General features: G+C 43.8%; 2 protein-coding genes and 1 pseudogene across 3 annotated transcripts; 2 read left to right on the top strand and 1 right to left on the bottom strand.

The window, feature by feature from the left end:
- The first annotated feature begins 68 nt into the window (after window positions 1-68).
- On the top strand, window positions 69-5,411 carry mitd1 (MIT, microtubule interacting and transport, domain containing 1). Its single transcript, XM_083639400.1, has 7 exons — window positions 69-348; window positions 434-535; window positions 1,660-1,796; window positions 2,513-2,599; window positions 2,722-2,834; window positions 3,469-3,529; window positions 4,847-5,411. The coding sequence occupies exons 1-7, from the start codon at window positions 204-206 to the stop codon at window positions 4,940-4,942; spliced, it is 741 nt and encodes a 246-aa protein (XP_083495526.1). The 5' UTR covers window positions 69-203; the 3' UTR covers window positions 4,943-5,411.
- Window positions 5,412-9,667: 4,256 nt separating this feature from the next.
- Window positions 9,668-17,254, top strand: cracdla (cracd like a; the record flags this gene model as incomplete). The annotated part of the gene is made up of 9 exons (XM_083638217.1): window positions 9,668-9,686; window positions 9,840-9,984; window positions 10,116-10,251; window positions 10,346-10,507; window positions 13,583-13,837; window positions 13,923-15,156; window positions 15,664-16,634; window positions 16,792-16,912; window positions 17,034-17,254. The coding sequence occupies 9 exons, from the start codon at window positions 9,668-9,670 to the stop codon at window positions 17,222-17,224; spliced, it is 3,234 nt and encodes a 1,077-aa protein (XP_083494343.1). The 3' UTR covers window positions 17,225-17,254.
- On the bottom strand, window positions 12,000-12,971 carry LOC310778051 (very long chain fatty acid elongase 1 pseudogene; annotated as a pseudogene). The gene has a single exon. The product of its transcript is annotated as a very long chain fatty acid elongase 1 pseudogene (transcript).
- Window positions 17,255-19,816: the final 2,562 nt, after the last annotated feature.

Consider the following 19,816-nt stretch of genomic DNA (forward strand, 5'->3'; position numbering starts at 1 on the left):
TCCTTTCATGCGTTTCTTCAGGGACTATTTTTGGGGCGCACCTACGTCTCAACCAAGGAAGTACAGTCTCACAATACATCACAGTACGCGAATAAAACGTCTCGTCTGTTAAGTTTTATGCGAGTTACTTCGAACAGCTAAGCATGAATGCCCAGCTAGTTTTCTAATAGTAGTAGACACTGTGAGGTAAGGCGGACAGGATAATGACACAGAACCATGTGTCGGGGATGGAGGCTTCTGCTGTCTCTGTTCTCAAGCGGGCAGTGGAGCTGGACCAGAGCTCCCGCTTCCAAGAGTCCCTAGTCTGTTACCAGGAGGGCATCCAATTGCTTATGGATGCGTTGAAAGGTATGACGAGACACACACACACAGTTTATATGAAGACAGTTCTGCTTCTTATTCATGTGGCTGTGGCATTTTCTTCTGTCAACAGCAGTGAAGGATGACTCAAAGAAAGTTCACTACAGGGCGAAGATAAAGGGCTACATGGATAGGGCCGAGCAGATCAAAGTGCATGTGAACCAACTGAAAGAAGGTAGTGTAAGCTATTTATGTTCTGTTTAGGACTGGGGTGTGTGATTTCACTCAGGGTTGGGATCAATTCAGGAATTAACTCATCTAAATTCCAATTCAACGGAGGCATTGTAATTTGAAAAAGAAACCCCACAGGAAACGGAAGTGGAATTGAATTGGAATTTCAGGAAGATTCATTTAGTTCAATGAAATAAAATATAAATAATGTATATACAGTAAAGTGTCAGCCAATGTGCCTTCTCATATAATCTTGATCAAAAAGTGAGAATTTTATTTTTTTCATTTGCAAATATAAAAAAGAAACAGACAAAATGAAAACAAAAATAATGTGGGGGTAGAGACAGGAAACCCTAGATGGGCTTATACAGGGTCTCTACCTCAGAAAACCAATATTAATAATAATCTGTACAAAGCATACAATATAACAGAAACAAGAGAAAGGAAACAAGCAAACAATAGATAAGGAAAAGAAAAGCAACAGTAAAAAAGGAAAAAAAGAACAAAATAACTGGTAAGGTGGGTACCTAATATTACATTATATACAGCAGTGTGATTAAATAACAATAGCAATAATGAAAGTAAGGTGCATTAAGTTCCAGTTAGTAAATTTAACATAAGTAGCAGTGTGGATAAGTATTTCAATTATTATTGCACAAATTGCAGTATTTAGCAGTTATTGCACATTGAGCTTTACTGCACAGATCAGGTATACATTATAAAATGTGGGTTTCGAGTTACAGACAGGTGAAGTAAGTCCGAGGCTATACTATTGACTGACTCTGAAGTAAGTCCGAGGCTATACTATTGACTGACTCTGAGATGGTGTTTGATGCATAACATGTAATGGCAATACATAAATTATTACATGATTGAATGTATTTGATTTGTATAACTGGTATGTGATTCACTTCTAATGCTTAGTGAGTCAAGCCATCCTGTCTCAATTCAATTCCAATTCTGTTTCCTTAGACCTGGGTGCAATTCCAACTCCAGGAATTTACGTGATTGGAATTTACCACCATTCATTCATGAATTGCTCCAACCCTGTTTTTGTTGCTGCATTTTGTCTTGCCTCTTTGTGCTCCAATACTAATTTTTATTTCTCTGTTTTTCCTGTTCTACCAGATGGGAAGTACCATGAGCAGATGAGAATAGCAGAGGATGCTACCGGTTACAGCTATGAGGCTCTGTTCAAGCCATACATCAGCAGCACACTCACAGAGGTCTGGGTGGAAGACCCGTACATACGACACATCCACCAGGTAAGACCTTTTATTTCACTCACCTTGTGTGCTTTTATCGCTCTTTTCTTTCACTTTGGTCTCTGCTTTTATTTGGCTTTACTCAAATTGTTTTTAGCTTAAATTTGTATTCTGGCCATTGCCTGAATTTCTTACCAGCCGTGACATGGCTGGTATTGTTTTCACCTTGTGAGTATGTGTGTGTGTGTGTGTGTCATCATGGCAAAATGTGGTCCTGGAGACACCTTTTGTAGCGGGAACTACCACAGAAGCGGTTTTGAGTACTTTTCCATGTGTTTATATGTCTGCCTGTGTATGGACAGATTTTGCAAATGCGATAATAACATCAAAACCGTGCAAGATGAAGTCACAAAAACTTTACAGGTGTGTAGTTGACATCAAAATGAAGGCCGAGTTACGCCTCTGGCCCACGTTAGTTTTAAGTCGCGGGCTTTGCGGCTGGTGTGATCCCATCGCAAGATGGTCTCTAGTTACCTCTGTTTTACATCCCTGTCTCTACAAAGCACGTTGTAACTTTGCTTTGAAAAATGCCATATAAATAAAGTTATTGACATTTTATTATGCATGATATATTCTTCAAATGATTTGCCTGCTATGTGAATGAAGGATCACACTACAGTTTGCAATTAGGATTCTAATTATTAGCCTGACACTTAGACTTTCAACACCAAGTTAAATTGTAGTGAACTTACCCACACACACATGTCCTCCTACAGTTGTACAACTTCCTGCGGTTCTGTGAGATGCTGTTGAAAGCTTCCTGCAAAGTGAAAAGGATCCACCTGCTCACTTCACAGGATGAAGTAAGCTATCAAACTGCTCACGACAGGCATTTTCTCTGCTCGGGTCAAACGGTGTAATGTAGGCTGTGATGTAGGCTGTGAGTTTCTACCATTGTTTCACTAGCATTTGTCGTGTGCTGCAGGGGGACAACGTGCAGCAGACCGGCGCTCTAGCTGAGGTGAAGCGGAGTCTCCAGGCGCAGGGAGTCTCTCTGGAGCTGCAGTACTCCTCCACTATCCATGACAGGGAGATCAGGTGCGGCTGCACTGACAGACACAAGCATTACGTTCCAAAACACTGCACTGCATTTTGGGAATATTTTACAACCTGAAGGTCATCCGTCAGTATTTCTGATCATTCAAAGTCTCGTGCACACCTGACTGAGAAGTCTTGTAGGCAGGTGTGTAGGTGGAGTAGATGCACTTAAGGCAAGAAGGGACACCCGCACCCTGTCTTTACTTTGCTCAACAGGAATTTAATACACATTCAGGTACAAGACTCAAGTTGAAAAAGGTCTTGTACCGAAACGTTGTGTATTAAATTCCTGTTGAGCAAGTGAAGACAGTGTGCAGGTGTCCCTTCTTCCATCTGTCAGTGTTTCAAAAGTACAGATGATTCTATCGCCCAAATTCTATCACCTAAATATAACTATTAAATCAATACTTAGAACGTTACCAATAACCTATTGTGTTCTTTACTTTATGGCAGCAATCATTTTGTTGATTTGTTTTTACATACAAAATAATGGAAGAATAACCATAACTTTTTTCAGATGGGTGGTATCTCATTTTGGAATTTAGATCTTCCTGGCGTATAGAGTAGTGTTTTATATTGCTTCATGCTTATGGCATTATTTCATTGTCGTGAGCCTAATATTATGTCTTTTTAGGTTTGACAATGGCTGGATCATCAAGATAGGAAGAGGGCTGGATTACTTCAAGAAACCTAAGGTAGGGCATCATAAATATGAACAGTTAGTATTCATTCTTCTGTTGTCTTCAGTGTCAGAATGACCATGGGCCCATACCACGAATGGAGCATAAACAGATCCAGGATCTGTCCCCTTGATCTGGTTTGACTTAACCAGGTCATTGCAATCAAGCTAAACGATACCACGACGATGGTTATCAGCTGAGTCTGCCAATTTAGGATTTCCCTGTCCAGCTCTGAGCTCATGCACATGAAAATGCTCGTGAACAGGAGCTCGTGCCCACGAAAGAGGCGTACCAATCACAATGCAATATGGACAGCTCCGGATTTTACAGCGTCAGACACGCCTATTTCCTCATTCATTGAAAGCGCACATCAAAGTGTATTAATTAGCAGAGCTTTACTGGATGTCAGAATCAAAGTCTGCATTAGATATGATTCTGTTACTGAAGGACTGTCTAAAGTTACCACTTTTATTCACATCAGTCAGTTGATTTCTGCTGCGGTTTCTGCTTCCACGGACCTACAGCAGCTTATACTCAATAAAACCTGCATGTCTTTTTTGCGAGTAGAAGTAATATGTAATCTCAGTCTAAATTTCCAAAATCCGTAGGCCTATTTAGATCATAGATTTAACGTTAGAAATATAGGCTCTGGGGGTTTCCTTCATATAGGAACCCCTCACCAAAACATGCAATATCCTGGTCGCTGAAGTGGTGCCTCCTCTGGTCGTTCGGGGCGCCTGTTCGGAGGGAGGGGAACTCGTTGGAATGGCGTGATCCTCCCACGTGCTATGTCCTACCGGTGAAGCTTCCCGTCAGGTGAAAAGAAGCGGCTGGCTACTGCCCATGTCACCTGCTTACAAATTAATACATATAAAAACATTAATTTAATTAATTTAATTTAATTATGTACAACAAGTGCAACATTTCAGTCCTTGATTAATCCAACAGGAGCCCGTAATGTTCTTTTTCTTTTGTGATTTTCATTTGAATGCAATCTATTTTTCATATGGGGATCCTATATGAATGGTGACTCGCTGTTTCCAGAGAGCTGATTGGTCAGAAGGTGGGTCTTCATGGGTTTTGATCTTATCCTCTGAATTTAACCTGCTCCAGACCAGGTTAGCCGTGCAGCATAAGTTGCCATGAAAATCTATCTCGGGAAGAAGTGAACTAGCGTCGTAGCATGGCAAACCCAGGATTAAACCTGAAGTTACCTCGCTAAGCCACAAATCTTGGTTCGTGGTATAGGCCTCTGGATCTTACTGAATTACCATAATTATGACCTGACAGAATTGACAACTGTGTGTAAGCAGTGTTCATTCTGTCCCCCAGGGCCGTTTCTCCATTGGATACTGTGACTATGACCTGAGGCAGTGCCAGGAGACCACTGTAGATATTTTTCACACAAAACACACCAAGACACTATGAGATACATGAATCCTTTCTCACCTTGTCTTCCAGTCTTAACATAGTATGTGCCTTAACATACATGTAGTATGTGATTGTCTTTGTTGGGAACACCTGCATAACCGAGTACCGTAATTTATATGGGAAGCACTTTTTGTGTGTGTGGTCTATACAACATGCTTTTTGTCATATGTTGAGAGGTGCATTTTACGACACGATTCTTTGTTTGCTGACGTAAGAAGAATGTGGATCTTTGCTATATATAAACAACATTAATATTTTAAAAATTGCCATGATTAGTTTATGTCAGTAGTATGCATCTAACTTTTTACTTTAAATCTGATGCTGGTCTATTTATAAACTGGTGGCTCTATGGCTTAATGGTTTCATGTATTTATGGATAGGCTAATGTTCTTTAGAAAGACATAGCAAGCACATGACGCCATCTGGTGGAAGTACAGTATGTTTGCCAATTTTTTATTAAATTATCAATTACATTACACCTTTTGGGGAAAGTGTTTTTATGGTTTCACAGTGTTTGTGTTTTATTTACATATTTTTCACTATTAATTAAGCTTGACCTTTACCTTATTATGTTGCATACAATGTTGGGAAGGCTATGTAAAAAATATGGTCCATCACAGATTAGGCCAACCACTGTATTTAACCCAATAACATTGGATTTCTATGAATTACCGGTGACTAGCTTTTCCCTATCAAATTAGGCTACAATAGAATATCAAGATGAAATATCAATTTATTTCACCATGTTTGTTTAAAAAAAAGGATGCCTATGGATGCCTATGTTTTTTTAGATACCTTAATACATTTTCACTTACAAATGCATTATTAGATCATAGCCACCCATTTTGATAATGAGACATCTTGTCGTCCTATGCTGTCACACACAGTCCATTACTCCCATGTTACACAGCCTACTTGTGCTGCAGGGCCTATAACCAGATGATGGACCATGAGCAGTTATTACTTAACTACTGTCTACTATTATGTCTGAAGAGCCCTAAGTGACACTCAGATTCAACGATGGTCCTTACACATCAGGAGCGTTTCTTTCGTGCGATTAATTCGCACGTCAATAATATTTTCCGAACCTATATCAGTCAATGCAACCGTCCAATACCAACGGCGAAGTTTCGCTGAGCGTTATTGCGGTGTTTATTTTTTCGAAACCAGGGTCGATTTGTCAGAAATTTGCTTCCGACGTGTACACATCTGTGGCTGTGATTGACAGGTGGGTCAAAACCCGCATCGCAATTTCGTGCCGTATATTCGCATCGCTCTTGATGTATATTACCTTACAATAGTTAAGATACAACCTGATAATTACATAATTCAAATATATTATCACCATAATTCAAATATATTATCACCATAAATATCCAGAATGTTCTAGTTTTTGTGAAAGCAGAAGGTGATGAGAGACGAGATGTCTGTGTTCCGTTGTGTGTGATCTTCACAGGGAAAATATCTGGTTGCCTGCATGAGTTCAGACAGCGCAGTGATCGGATTATCTATCTATTCGGCCTTAATCTCGATATGTACAGTCCTCATCTGGGCTCAGAGAGGAAGGAATTATAATCCATCAGAAAACACATAAACCAGAAAAAAATCACAACCCATTTCTCTACCATAGTGTTTGTTCCTGGACAAAGCCTACAGAGAAGACACTGTCTAATGCATACATTTCACAGTATGGCCCATACATCATCAGGTATGCACCGATTAGACATCAATCTGAATGCACAGTTGGTTCATACAGGATACAGTATCAGTTGCAATCACATTAGAAGATCATCTAAGCTTGCATGCCCATATTGTCCTTGATGTGTGCAGATGACTTCATAGACAACATGAAGCACATAACTGAATGGGATAATTCAATATGACTAGGTAGGTAGTCATATTGACTAGAGTCTAGACACTGTACCGTAGTTATGCCACTGGTCAGTTACATGGTTGGTGTGGAACGCTGCATGTAATCCAGATGTCATGGCTGAGGTTTTACTCTGAGAGGTGATGATGAGCCTAGAGCTCCACACACACACAAGCTGTTCAGCAAGCATCCAGACCCAAGAGTGTGAATACTGAGGTGTGCTTGCTTTCCACCTCCCCTCCTCCTTTCCACTGACTGGAGGAGCCCAGTGGCCTAGATAGTGCTGCCACCCCTTCCTTCCCACATGCATATTTAGACAGTTCAATGTATTCCTACAACACTGACTGGCTGATTCTTATTAACAGGGGAGTCTTTGTTTCCTTACTCAAGTGTAAATGTGAGCAGTATTTCTTTCAGTGAGGCCTTGGCCAAAGTGGTCACCTGCTGGACCATGAATGCAAAAGCACTGGATCAGTGACGTGCGGACATGGAAATACACAGCTCCTATTTATTGTGCTGAGATGACATCAGTTACGTTACATTTCCCGTCAATCGTGCAGTCACACTGGGCCTTGTAGCTGGACACCCGAAGGTGCATACCTCCAGGTAGACTCTTTGGCTGATGATTGACTTTCTTTTTTGTCTTTCACCTTTAGACACTCACATGCACACGCAGACACACTCCCTTCTTAGCAGCCGTGACAGTGTCGGCTTGTAACAAACTGGTGTAATGTGTAAACAATTATATCAGCAGTCGTGCCTGCCCTCTTTCCAACTGGAGCTTTATTTTTTCCTCTACTCTCATTTCTGGGCCTAAAATCAGGTTAGCGTTTTATAAGGAGCTTAGCGCAGAGGGCCACAGTGTGCTACTAATGTAATAGAGTATCTCTATCTCTATCTCTCTCTCTCCCTCTCTCTCTCTCTCCCTCTCTCTCTCTCTCTCTCCCTCTGTCACTGTCACTGTCTCATTCTCTTCTGTCCTCTTTTCTCTTTGTGCATTTGCTTTGTGCATTTGCTCAGAGTGAGGGGTCATGGAGTGACCTTCTCTCTCTCTCTCTCTCTCTCTCTCTCTCTCTCTCTCTCTCTCTCTCTCTCTCCTCCACCTTCCTTCCTTGCCCCCCTCCCGCTCCGTCTGCGCTCCATCTGCAAATGTGGCCGACACAAGCCTGAGGTTTAAAGATAGGACAGAGCCTCTGCCGAGACGAGACAACTCTGTGTGCTGAGCACAGGGCAAAGACGAGGAAGAGAGGAAGAGGCGCTACCACACACAGACCCTCGGTGAGTGAACAGAAAACACTTTTGCCAGGGCTGGGGATGTGAATGTGTGTATATATTACAGACTGAGAAAGATACAGTACAGTGTGTGGTTTCTACTGCGAATATCAGTTAAATTGTGCTGCTGTTGTGGCATGGGAGGTTTGTGATTAAGCCGTTGGTGTGGATTATGCTGCTGTGAAATCTTACAAGGATCTCCCTGCAATGTCAGTAATCCAGGGGATTATCTCCTGTACTGTTGGGGGGTATAGTTTGGGTCGTTAGATGGCAAAACCACCACTCTGAGGAACAGCTAGCTTCATTTACACTCCCGTTTGTTTCTGGGCCACGATGGTAGTTACTAGTTCCATACACCAGCTGAAATTCTTTTGTAGTGCAAGGCAGCTTCAAATGTCCTACAGGTCTAATGTTACATCAAAATGGTACTTTTCCAGCACTTAGGGTGTCATGGAGTTGAGGTCGTATGATTATACTCTCCTACAGTTAGAGTAGTCATAGGTGATAGCAGAGGTGTGGCGTGGACTTTGCATGTCATCAGCCATGCATGCTGTAGGGATGCAGGCTCTGTTGACAATAGTCTGTACTCAGGGAGAGTTTTATGACACATAAAACAGTGTCTGCATATCCCAAACAAAGCGTTATCTCAGGGGAAGGCTCAAAACTCAAGTCAGTATAACACAGGAAAAATAATAGCCTGCTCTGAATCTCATCTGGCCTCCAATAATGCTGCAACCCAATATGGATGCTTGTCAGATGTTTTATGGGTAAAGCTTACTGGAGCAAGCACCCCACCTAGTTAAGGTACAGGTTTGTGCCTCTGCTGATAATGCCAATAAACCTTTGAGCTCGAGTGAAGTGTCACAGATGGTCTATCAGATAAGTGTATCAGGTGCACATGCATGCACGCCAATGATCAGAGAATACGTCACTGGAGCGTTCACACCAGGTAGACGCAACTCGGCATGTGACAAACAAACCCTGCAGCCTAAGCTTAAGGGGTATATTGTCACAATTGCTTCTCGTGACCATTTCCAAACTCAAAATATTTCATTGAATCGCTGCACTTACTACTTACTACATAAATCAGTCTGTGCCACTTCGCAGCCCTTGCTGCTGTTTTGAGGGCGGGTCTATGGGTCGAAATTGAATGACTGACAGGCCGTATAGCACCATTGAGAGTGTTTCATTTTCAAAAGTCAACAGAGTCCGGTTGGGTGGGCTGGACGCGCCTGATCGCTAAAGTCGTTACTGATTGGTGCCCCCAGGATTTTGGGGGAGCCAATCACTGGCCAGGAATCCAACAGCAGTTTGGAGTTAGAGAGGTGTGTCCCAGACCCAGAGAGAGAGATTTGCAGCATGGAGTAACGTAGTGTATCATCAGCATAAAGACTCTCAGGCGGCATTGAGACTATGCCAAGGCACATTGTCACTCTGTCTATGTGAGCAATTGCAATGTCACCAGTGATGTCATCAGTGATGTCACTCGAGCAATTGTGATGTCATCAGTGATGGCACTCAAGCAATTGTGATGTCATCAATGATGTCACTCCAGCAATTGTGCGCCGCAGCGCGGAACCATGCCGCCTTATTATAGTAGTAAGATAATCAATGTGCAAACTAATAGCAATTATATATTTATAGCAATAACAATTAGAGAAGATCAGAGAGGATATAGAGCACATAGAGGATGTTGTGTCAGGTGTGTGTGTCTGTGTGCTGCTGTGACCTGGTCCTGTCTGTCTCCATTAGGGAAGAAAAAGTCCAGGATGAAGTCTCTGAAAACCCGCCTCTTTGGAAGGACAAAGAGAGCAGATGGAGAGGAAAGCACCAAACTCAGCCAGTCTGCCAGTGACATCACCGCAGGAAAGGGCCTTGGGTCAGAGGAAGATTTGGTGTGAGTGTCTGTGATTAATTATGTCAACCAATTAATTATTTTGCAGTGTTTGCTATCTGTCCTCTACTTTCTGTCTGTGTTAATCTATTCTTTCACCTGTGTTGCGATTTTCCTCTTTCCTCCATCCTCAGGTGCTCCCAAGGGATGCTGGGCTCACGGGCTTTGTCACATGACAGCATCTTCCAGGGTGACCAGGTCCTGTCCGACCCCCAGCCGGACAGGGTTTTATCCCAGGAGAATGTTCACAGCAAGATCAAAACTCTGCAGGTAGCGCTTTAATATAGGCATATTGTAGGTGTAGGGAACTGGGTCTTTACATAACTTCTGTCAAATAACAGTAGTCTGTGTTCTGGTGTCATAGATGAAGCTCCAGCAGCAGAAAATGCATTTGGGCCCGCCCCCTCTGGTTCTGCCAGTCAAACGTCCAGACGACCTCAGCAGTCGCTCAGAGGCTGACAGTCTTCCTCGCAGCCCCCCTGAGATCTTAAGGGGCGACGTTTCAACCCAGGCAGCCCCCAGCAAGGTGATTCATTATTACATTCCTCTATAGTTCCTTCCTTATGAGGACCAAATGTCCTCACAAGGATAGAAAGATGGACATGGGTTTAGGGTTGAGATTGATTAAGGATTAGGTATACCAGTGATCCCCAAAGTGTGGGCTGCAGCCCACTGGTGGGCCGTGGAGGTACTGCAGGTGGGCCGCCAGGGGCTTTTCTTTTCTTTTTTTAATACAAATTACCAAATCGACCATACTTGATTAGAAGGCTTGAATAATACACTAACAAACTACGTTAGACCACCCAAATCAGTGTTTTTATTTTACTATACATCCTGGAACTTGGCGCTAATGGTGTTAGCATACTCCATCCACATACATTAAACCTTTAGCATTTGAGCTAATTGTAACATTGTGACAGTAACATTACTAATGTGATTTGGATGATTTACCCCAGCCTGCGGCCTTTCAAACCATGTCAGGCTAATTTGAATTAAATCGAGCTAAAAACAAAGGAAATTGGAGTGCATTGTTTGAAGGGTGGTAGGAAGTGAAATGTGTGTGCATTTTCTTTTCAAAATCACCTGCCAAATCCCACTATAACCCCTGTGCACGCAAATATTTCTGATGAGTAAGGGGGAGAAAATGTTGGCAATCTGCCTTTTGGGTATTTTGCCTAAATGTTTTGTATGTGGATGGATTATTAATTTGCTGTATGCCCAAGTTCACATGCTCTGTTGATTAAATACAAATATACATCATTTTAGTCGCATGTGCTGATCAGAGTTGTGATCAAAGGGTTGGGTGGACCCCGGAGGATTTTCAGATTTCAAAGTGGGCCCTGGCATTCTTAAGTTTGGGAAGCCCTGCCTTAGGGTAAAGTAAGGCATATTGTGGAACGGTTAACAGTGAGTGAGTAAAAGAATGTCCTCTCCAGTGTAACAATAGCAAGTGCAAATTCGCTATATGCCAGGCATATATAATATGGGCAGATTGACTCATGAGGTTGTTGGCAACATCTGTGAAGATAACATTATGTCAAAAACATATTCTCTTCATACAGATAGATTGTTTCCCAATTCAAACAAAGAAGAAATTAAAGCAGCTACGAGCAAGATTTTCGTTATTTTGTGGTTATGGCCGAAGTGGCTGCTGCAAACCTTTTTCATTTCACTTCCTGATCTGCCCTGGCCACAGAGAGACTAACACTGGCCGATTCACTCGGGGTTCAAGCGAGACTACTCTGCGTTGGTCTCGTCTACTATTAGAGGTAAGATGTGATGCATTGATATTAAATTTAGACTGTTTAATAACAATCGAAAATCTTGCTCATAGCTGCTTTAACAGAACAACCGAACGTGGGACCCCAACTGTGGAAATCATCAACCATCTTATTTCCCCATGTTTTGAAAATAAAAAAAAGTGAAAAGGAACACATCCAAAATAGTCTTTGGAATCCATAGTAGTAGTTTGTGCAGCTCACGCCGTCATGCATCTTGGATGTTTCTGTCCAAAGACCCTAGGCCTTCTTCATCTTGCCCATATGGGAGCTGCCGTTCTCGTGGTGGGTAGAGCCGTTGCTGGTGCCATTGACGACCCCGTGCTTGATACCATTGCTGGTGCCAATCTCGTGGTGCTTGCCGTTGGTGCACACCGTCTTGCCGTTCAGGCTTGGCTTAATGTCCTGCTTTGGCAACCGCTTACCCTTAACGTAAGCCTGGACCCAGAAGTTGGAGAAGAGTACAAAGAAGAAGATTCCATACATCCAGATGAGGTGGATGAAGATGGGGAACTGGTAGTCGCAGCTGTCCATGAAATAATACTGGGTAGCGTGAAGAGATATCAAGATAAACTGGGTCATCTGAATGGCAGTCATGTATTTCTTCCACCAGAGGAACTTCTGGAAGCGTGGTCCAGCAGCAGCAAGGCCATAATAGAAGTACATGGTGATGTGGACAGTGGAGTTCACCATGGCATGGAAAGATCCCATTCCGCCAGGAGCATAGCCAACTCCCCACCACCACGTCCAAGACATGAAGGAATGGTGGAAGATGTGTAGGAAGGTGACCTGACTGTCCTTCTTCCTCAACACAAAGAACACCGTGTCCATCAATTCAATTATTTTGGAGAACCAGAACAGCCAAGACACCCGGGTCATTCGTAGTGCTTCAGGGCTGTCAGAGGTATCAACTGGATCACATCGCCAGGTATATGTTGTGGTCCAACCAGACATCAGGAACTCGTAGACGATGAGCGTGGACAGGCCCACGAGGGCAAAGTTGTAGATGATCATGGCTTCCTTTAGCTGGAAGGGCTTGCGACTGGCCATGATGCAAGGTCCAAGGTACAGTACAAAGAACAGGTAGCACAGCAGTATGGTCGTCATGGGAACAGGACTCTGCATCAGTGGATATATCTTCAGCCGTGGGTCAATTCCTGCCAAGAGGTAGTCATACATATCCATGAGGTGTGAGCTAATTTCCTGAAACATCTTGGCCTTTTGGTATTGTCACCAATTACTTGAAATGAACTTTGGGATATTTTGAAAGCAGGTTGATGTGTGGCCTGGCCGGGTGGCAGTTTGAAGTGATAGTTAGCTTCCTGTTCCTTGGCAGAGTGAGGTGTCTGTCAGAAGACTAGCCCTCTCATATCTTTAATGGAGCTGGAAAAGTGGAGTGATCCCTGCGCGAGCTGCTTGCCTGTAATCAGCTGGTTTGGTCGCCTCCCCATGGTCTCCTCGTACCCTGTCCTTGGTTGTCATTGATCCATAATCCATCCATGCGATTGTGATGTCATCTGTGATGTCATTAGTAGGTGATGTCATCAGTTAGTGATGTCATCAGTGATGTCACTCAAACATTTAGTCAGCTAGCTTCCTTCTGACCTTTGAGGGTTGTCAGTCAGTCAGCTTCCTTCAGACAGAGCCAGATGTAGGCCGCAGCTGCCTGGCAAAAATGTGTGTGTGCGTGCGTGCGTGCGTGCATGCCTGCGTGCGTGCGTGTGTGTGTGTGCATGTGAGTGTGTGTGTTTGCACAGTGACTTCCTTCTGTGTGACTTCATGTGTAACTTTTATTTATCCAGTGTCATGTTTTCTTTCCTCAGGCCATATCCCAGCCATCCTCTCGCCCACTCTCACCCATCGCCAAACCTGCACCAACCAGATCTGCGCCCCTGACTCCATCCCTCTCCTCGCCTCTCTCTGCACTCTCCACTTCCCCGCCTACTGTTGCCGCCCCTGCTTTGGACTTCAGCTCTCCAGCCCAGTTCAACCCCTGCCTGGATACCTCTGCTGCACGCCACCGTATGTCTGTCAAGCCCAGAAACCAGAGAGCCAGCACTAAGGGGAAGAGACTCGCAGTGAGTGACCATTACCTCATATTTGTCACTCACACAGATATGCTAAGAAAAATACACCAACACACCTCATCTCTTTTTTTCTCAGACTGCCCCAAGACCTCTCTCAAACATCCTAGACAACATCGACCAGCCAGTGTCTGAGAAGTGGGAAGAGCAAGAAGAGCTTGCTGCTGACTCTGCCCAGATTTTGGAAATGGGACAAGGAGGGGCCAGCATCCCCATTACATCTCAGTGTGTTCCTGTAAAATCCCCAGAACCTGCAGCCATCACATCAGAGCCCTCCGAGGCACAGGCAGCCCCCAAAGCATCCAGCCCAACCCTCTCCCATCGGCCAGCCCGACCGGACCTCACTGTTCCTGGGAGAGCTCCCTCTGTGGCCTCCCAGGTGCTTGCAGTTAATCCTCACCGACCTGTGGATGTAATGATCAGTCAACAGCCCCAGACACACTTGGAAGAAAAAAGAGAAGGCTCTGGAGACTTTGAGATACAGGCCTTGTCCCATGACAAGAGGGATACTATAAGCAAGTCTGGAATGATTCATAGAAAATCAAACAGAGAGCAAGGTTCTCAAGAAGTATCTGTCCCCTCCAACCAGCATTCAGCCACCTTGGGCTCAGTAGTGGCTTTCAGGTCTTCCTCTCTTCGCCAGCAGGTTCAAGCTCAGACAGAGGACACAGGAGGAATAACGAGACCAGGATCCGGGTCCTTCCAGTTCTCCATTGCCAGTGTCAAATGCAGAGATGGAGAGAGACCCCGATCAGGCAGTTTCTTGGGAGTGGTGGAACAGGCTGGAGCCAGGCTGAAGACAGGAGGGGGAGCTGAGGTGAAGTCAACACCTAGGGAAGAGATAGCTCTACATAAAGGCCCAGTAGTAGCATGGGACAGGAGAGACAGCCTCAAAAAGGGAGAAGCAGTGATACCATCTAAACAAGCAGCCACGGATATAGGTGCTTTAGAAGGGCGGGGAGTAGAGGACAGCCAGGAGGCAGCGGAAGACACACTAGAAGCAAAGGAGTTCCAGGAGGAGGAGAAAACAACATTTGGCGTCAAACTCCGCTCCACATCTCTGTCTGTGAAATGTCGCTCCGATGTGGGTGCTGCCGAGTCTGATTCCAAGGTTAAGCGTCATAGTGCAGAGATGGGCTCGCTAATCCCTTCACTTGCCCCTTACAGCCGTCCTTCAAAGTCTGTGTTGTCTGAGGAGCAACGTACCAAACACAAAGGACAGGAAATAGCTGATCATTCCAGATCTATGTCTAAAAAACTGCCCATAACCATCCCCGGTAACCCCACCGCCTCTGGACACCTCAGACAGACAGGTGAGTATAGATTTGCTCTGAAATGTCTTACTAATTTCATTAAGTAGAAAATATATAAACTCATGTTCACTTTTATGTGTTTTATGAAAAACTTTACAAGATAAATATAAGATAGCACTTTATTATCTCTGCTCATTCCACATTGTGCTGCTATTCCAGGATGGTAATAGAAAGGAATAGAGCACCAGCTTTTTCATTGGAGTTTGTACAGGTCCACATTGTTGTCCTCATTCAATGCTATGTCTATATAAGGAGATAAGTTTCACACGGTAAATAATTAGTCTAGAATGATATGGTTGTTACTGGTCCCAGGGGACCTTTGTGCTCATTAAAATACCAGCCAGGCTGACTATGTCTATAACAGTGCTTCACACATGTATCTAACTGACTTGCATCACTCCTTAGATGGAACTCCAACCCCATCTGGTTTGTCAACACTTCTGGCCAAACATAACCCACCAGCTGCTGATGATCCTCACACCATTCCTTCCTTGGATATACATGTAGAAGGCCAGACACTCTGCTCAAACCCAGAGGAACTAGAAACCGCCATCTCAGTCCCTCAGGAGCCCCCGACTGCCCCCCAGTCAGCCTCATCTGAGGTGTCCTGGATGAGCCTGGCAATATTGAAGACCAGAAGCCTCCAACAGCTCTTCAGTAGTAGATTACCCAGAGATTTAACAAGCATGCAGACTGCTGCTCGACCACAGACACAAGTGCAGCCAACAAATCAAGGGCAGACTGTGACCCTATCACATTCGCAGAAGCTGATGCAATCAGAGACACAGATTGGGACACAAATGCAGACGCAGACTGTCAAAAGTCCACATAGTTCACCACAAGTACAGGAAACAATGCAGCCATCAACTGAGGCCGCCACACCACTAATAACGCAAAGTGCAACTCCAGTACAGACTGCCACACCATCATTAACGCCACCTACAGGGCAACAGAGGACATCAACACCATCCAGCAGTCAGTTAAACACCTCTAAAGTACCACAGATGTCAAAACAAACCAACAATGTCCCGTGGCAACCAAGCGCAACTCAGCCAGTTGCACAGTCTGCCTCGCACTCTGTTACTCTTCCAGCCATACAGCCCAACGTATGGGTGACCCAATCACCTTTGCGCTCTTCTCCACAACTGGAGATTACACCTCAGTCTGCACAAGGGAGTGCTACTCAGTCTCTTGCCCAATCTCACCTCTCCTTAAACCAACAACCCACCACCGCCCAGCCCCAGCAATCCCCCCGGAGCAATCGAGGTCTCCACTCTGCCAACCAGCTCAAATCCACAACTTCTGCTCAGGCCTCTGTCTCAATTTCTACCCCTTCACCAACCCCAGCTCCAGTTCCAGCCTTAGGAAGAGGGGAAAGAGCTGCCGTCCTCCAGGGAAAAGAAGGCTCATCCCTGTCAGAAAGACGGGCTGCTTTCTTGGAGAAACGGACAGATTGGAGTGCTCCACCCGGAACCAAGGTACTTCACACCTACTCGCATAGATTGAAATTCACAATACAGAATCCTAACCCTAACCCTTTTTAACTTATTTCATGTAGTGTGTTAAATCAACTAACTAGCATATACTTAAACAGCTTGATTATCCTCAGCAATGATGTAATTCTCACTCGTTCAGGTGGAACTGAGGAAAACCCAGTCAGAAGCACGGACACCAGCTGAAACCCCTGCCTTACCCAACACCACACCTTCAAGCAGAGACACAAAACCTGAGGGAAGGCAAGGGGTCAAATTTGCAGGTGTGTTGATATCCATGGATTACAGTGATACAGTAATTATAGAATGATAATAGTAGAACTATTGAATTGGTATTCAGTACCTCCATATGCTGCGACTTGACATAGACTGGCTTTCTTTCAGAGTCAAGCCCCACCAAAGTTCCAAAGCTTGAGGACAAATGGCTGAGAAAAAACATGCCGTCATCTTCATCACCCTCTTCGTCGCCAACACTGTCCTTCCCTCTGCAGTCCATGTCTGACAGCGGCCAGCCGTCCTGGATGGAACTGGCCAAGAGGAAGTCAATGGCCTGGAGTGATAAGACAATGGACTAACAACCATGGTAGATCTACAGTCGATGTCATTGGCATTTTGAAAATTCCTAATTTTAATATAATCCTCCATCACCACCCAATCTTATCTACCGTACATAAATTATAATACTTTGGGTATCCATGTACTGTATTGTTACACTATGTGATTCAAAGTCTCAGTGCTGTTTTAGCTCAATGTTTATGTAATAATAAAATAATTCTAATGTTGAGTTTTTGTATCAGTAGTTTAGTGCCTTAATGTAAATTAGCTAACTCCTATGTGACGATATTAAATGACTAATGTCATTTAATGTTGTTAATGTTGCTGAAAATATGCAGGAATTCACTTTCTGTTGACTGAAGAAGCTGGGTTGCTCTCTGACAGTGGTAAATGGACTGCATTTATATAGTGCTTTTATCCGAAGCGCCTACATTCACCCATTCACACACCGAAGGTAGCAAGCTGCCATGCAGGGTGCTGGCACAGCCATCGAGAGCAATTTGGGCTTCAGTGTCTTGCCCAAGGACGCTTCGACATGTGGACTGGACTGGAGCCGGGGATCGAACCAGTGACCTGATTGGTGGATGACCCGCTCTACCTCCTGAGCCACAGCCGCCCCAACCGGGGCAGGCATGCAATTAAGGTGGGGCGATACCTTGTGAACATGATGTCAACCATTGTTTCTTTTGATGTAATAAGATAGTTTGTATTGTTGTGACCTGCAAAGTAGCAAACAACTAGCCTGACTCCACCAGACGGGGGCGGCATTGTTCCACAAATTCACAATCCACCTCACAAATGTGAACGAACTTACATCCATCTGGCAGCGTCAGGTTAGCAAACAACAGCTCAACCATAAACATTTTAATGGTGAATAGTGGAATGTTGCTGAAAATCAATCCAAACATCACAATCATTTTAGCATTTCTCCAAGACCTTCCAACATGGAGAGCGGTCAGTACTGAGGTCAATGCAAGGAAGTCTGAGCCACTTGAGTCCTGATCTGTTCTTGTCTCCTCAAATGTGGCACAAAAAATATTATTTTCGTCCTTTGTACTGCACAAAAACACTTTCATGGGAAATTTACTACTTGGGAACTCTGATTACAGCTCCACCTGCAGGCCTGGTCTTGACCTTGTCCTGACGGGTTTTGTTTCAACTTGACAACATAAACATTCTATAGCTTACTTCCTGTTGCAGTGTTTGCTAATACAATACAATAGCTGACAGGAAATAGCTATATGTTTCAAACTGTTCCCTGGCAACACAATCCCAGGAAAACCGTCTATACAACATCAAAACAAAAATGATAGATGACTCAAATAAAAACAAATGTAGATAATTATATGTATTTTTAAATTGTTTATAGTAAATAATTAGATTATGACTAATAGAATCATTTGAATAGGATGGCTTAAATAATTAGGAGAGATTGTATAATTAGACTAGAAATAATTAAATAACTAGACTAGAAGACAGAATAATTAGATTAAAACAAATTAAATAATTAGATAATTAGTCCTACTATGATAGGGTTACAGCAGAGGTCCCTGTTGATGCACTGACTGAAACGTCCTAATGAGCTCACAGACTTTCGCAGAGCTGGCAGGCATCTCCTGCTACTTAGAATGGGGTGAAAATGGAGGGAAAGAGTTGGAGAAAAAGAACATTATATACATTTATTAGCATGTACACATTTCCATAATCAAATGCTGGTGGCGGGGGGGGGGGGGTCCTTCCTCAGTGGATATAGCTCTCATTACACATCCATTCATCAGCCCATACATTTCCATTGTTGGAGGTAGATTTGAAGAACATAAAATCATACTCACTTCTACTTACAGCGACCATCCAAGTGGTGGCAACACTCTTAGCTCATACAGGATGTTATTGAGCTTACCCAGCACCTGTGGCACCTGCCTTGGGTGATACGATTCTCTATTTCGGGCTGACATAGCTGCATGGCTCCAGTGATATAAGCTCTATGATGCAGAATAACACTCACTATGACATTGTGTCATTCATTGGTGCCACTGTGCCATCAAACTCATATGTTGCAACTGGGTGTTTATAATAAATTATAAATACCACAGTGTTTTACTATAGCCTACTTACTTACTACTGTTGCTGGGTGGATAAAAGCACCACTTTTGGAAGGTGTACCAGCCAGGTACCAGGTGTCATGGCACTCTATTTTACACTTATCATTTGGAAGGTCCACTGGTCAGTGCACAAATTAAAATCTGATTCAGTTTATTCAGTGGCCTAAAAAGAGCAAATTATCATCAATGTTCTTGTTAAGACTCAAGAAAACTGACGTTTCTTTTCATAGATGTTGTTGATTTAAAGACGGTGAATATTGTGCTCTGTATGGAGATTTTCAAAATCTCTGGTGAGCTCCTAGGCTAAAATCCTTCAGTGGGTCCTCAGGAAGCCTCATGCAAAATGTGGTGCTTTTATCCACCACGTAACGGTAAGTTGGAACCTTTGACAGTCTATGATTGGAACAAGAGCAGGCGGCTTGACTAAAATGTCTAAGAAATGCAGTTCTTTGGCGTCCCGAGGGGTGTCGCTGTAGGCTTATTGTCTAGTTTTGTAAATAATCTCCCGTG

The sequence above is a fragment of the Poromitra crassiceps genome, assembly GCF_964638095.1.
Source record: "Poromitra crassiceps genome assembly, chromosome: 6".
In the NCBI taxonomy this organism is placed as follows: Eukaryota; Metazoa; Chordata; class Actinopteri; order Beryciformes; family Melamphaidae; genus Poromitra; species Poromitra crassiceps.

Bases quoted from the DNA above. Each gene is read 5' to 3' on its own strand.
- mitd1 (XM_083639400.1), top strand. From the start codon at position 204: ATGACACAGAACCATGTGTCGGGGATGGAGGCTTCTGCTGTCTCTGTT. The intron at 536-1,659 runs GTAGTGTAAGCT...CTGTTCTACCAG, and splicing joins TGTGAACCAACTGAAAGAAG to ATGGGAAGTACCATGAGCAG. The intron at 3,530-4,846 runs GTAGGGCATCAT...TCTGTCCCCCAG, and splicing joins ATTACTTCAAGAAACCTAAG to GGCCGTTTCTCCATTGGATA.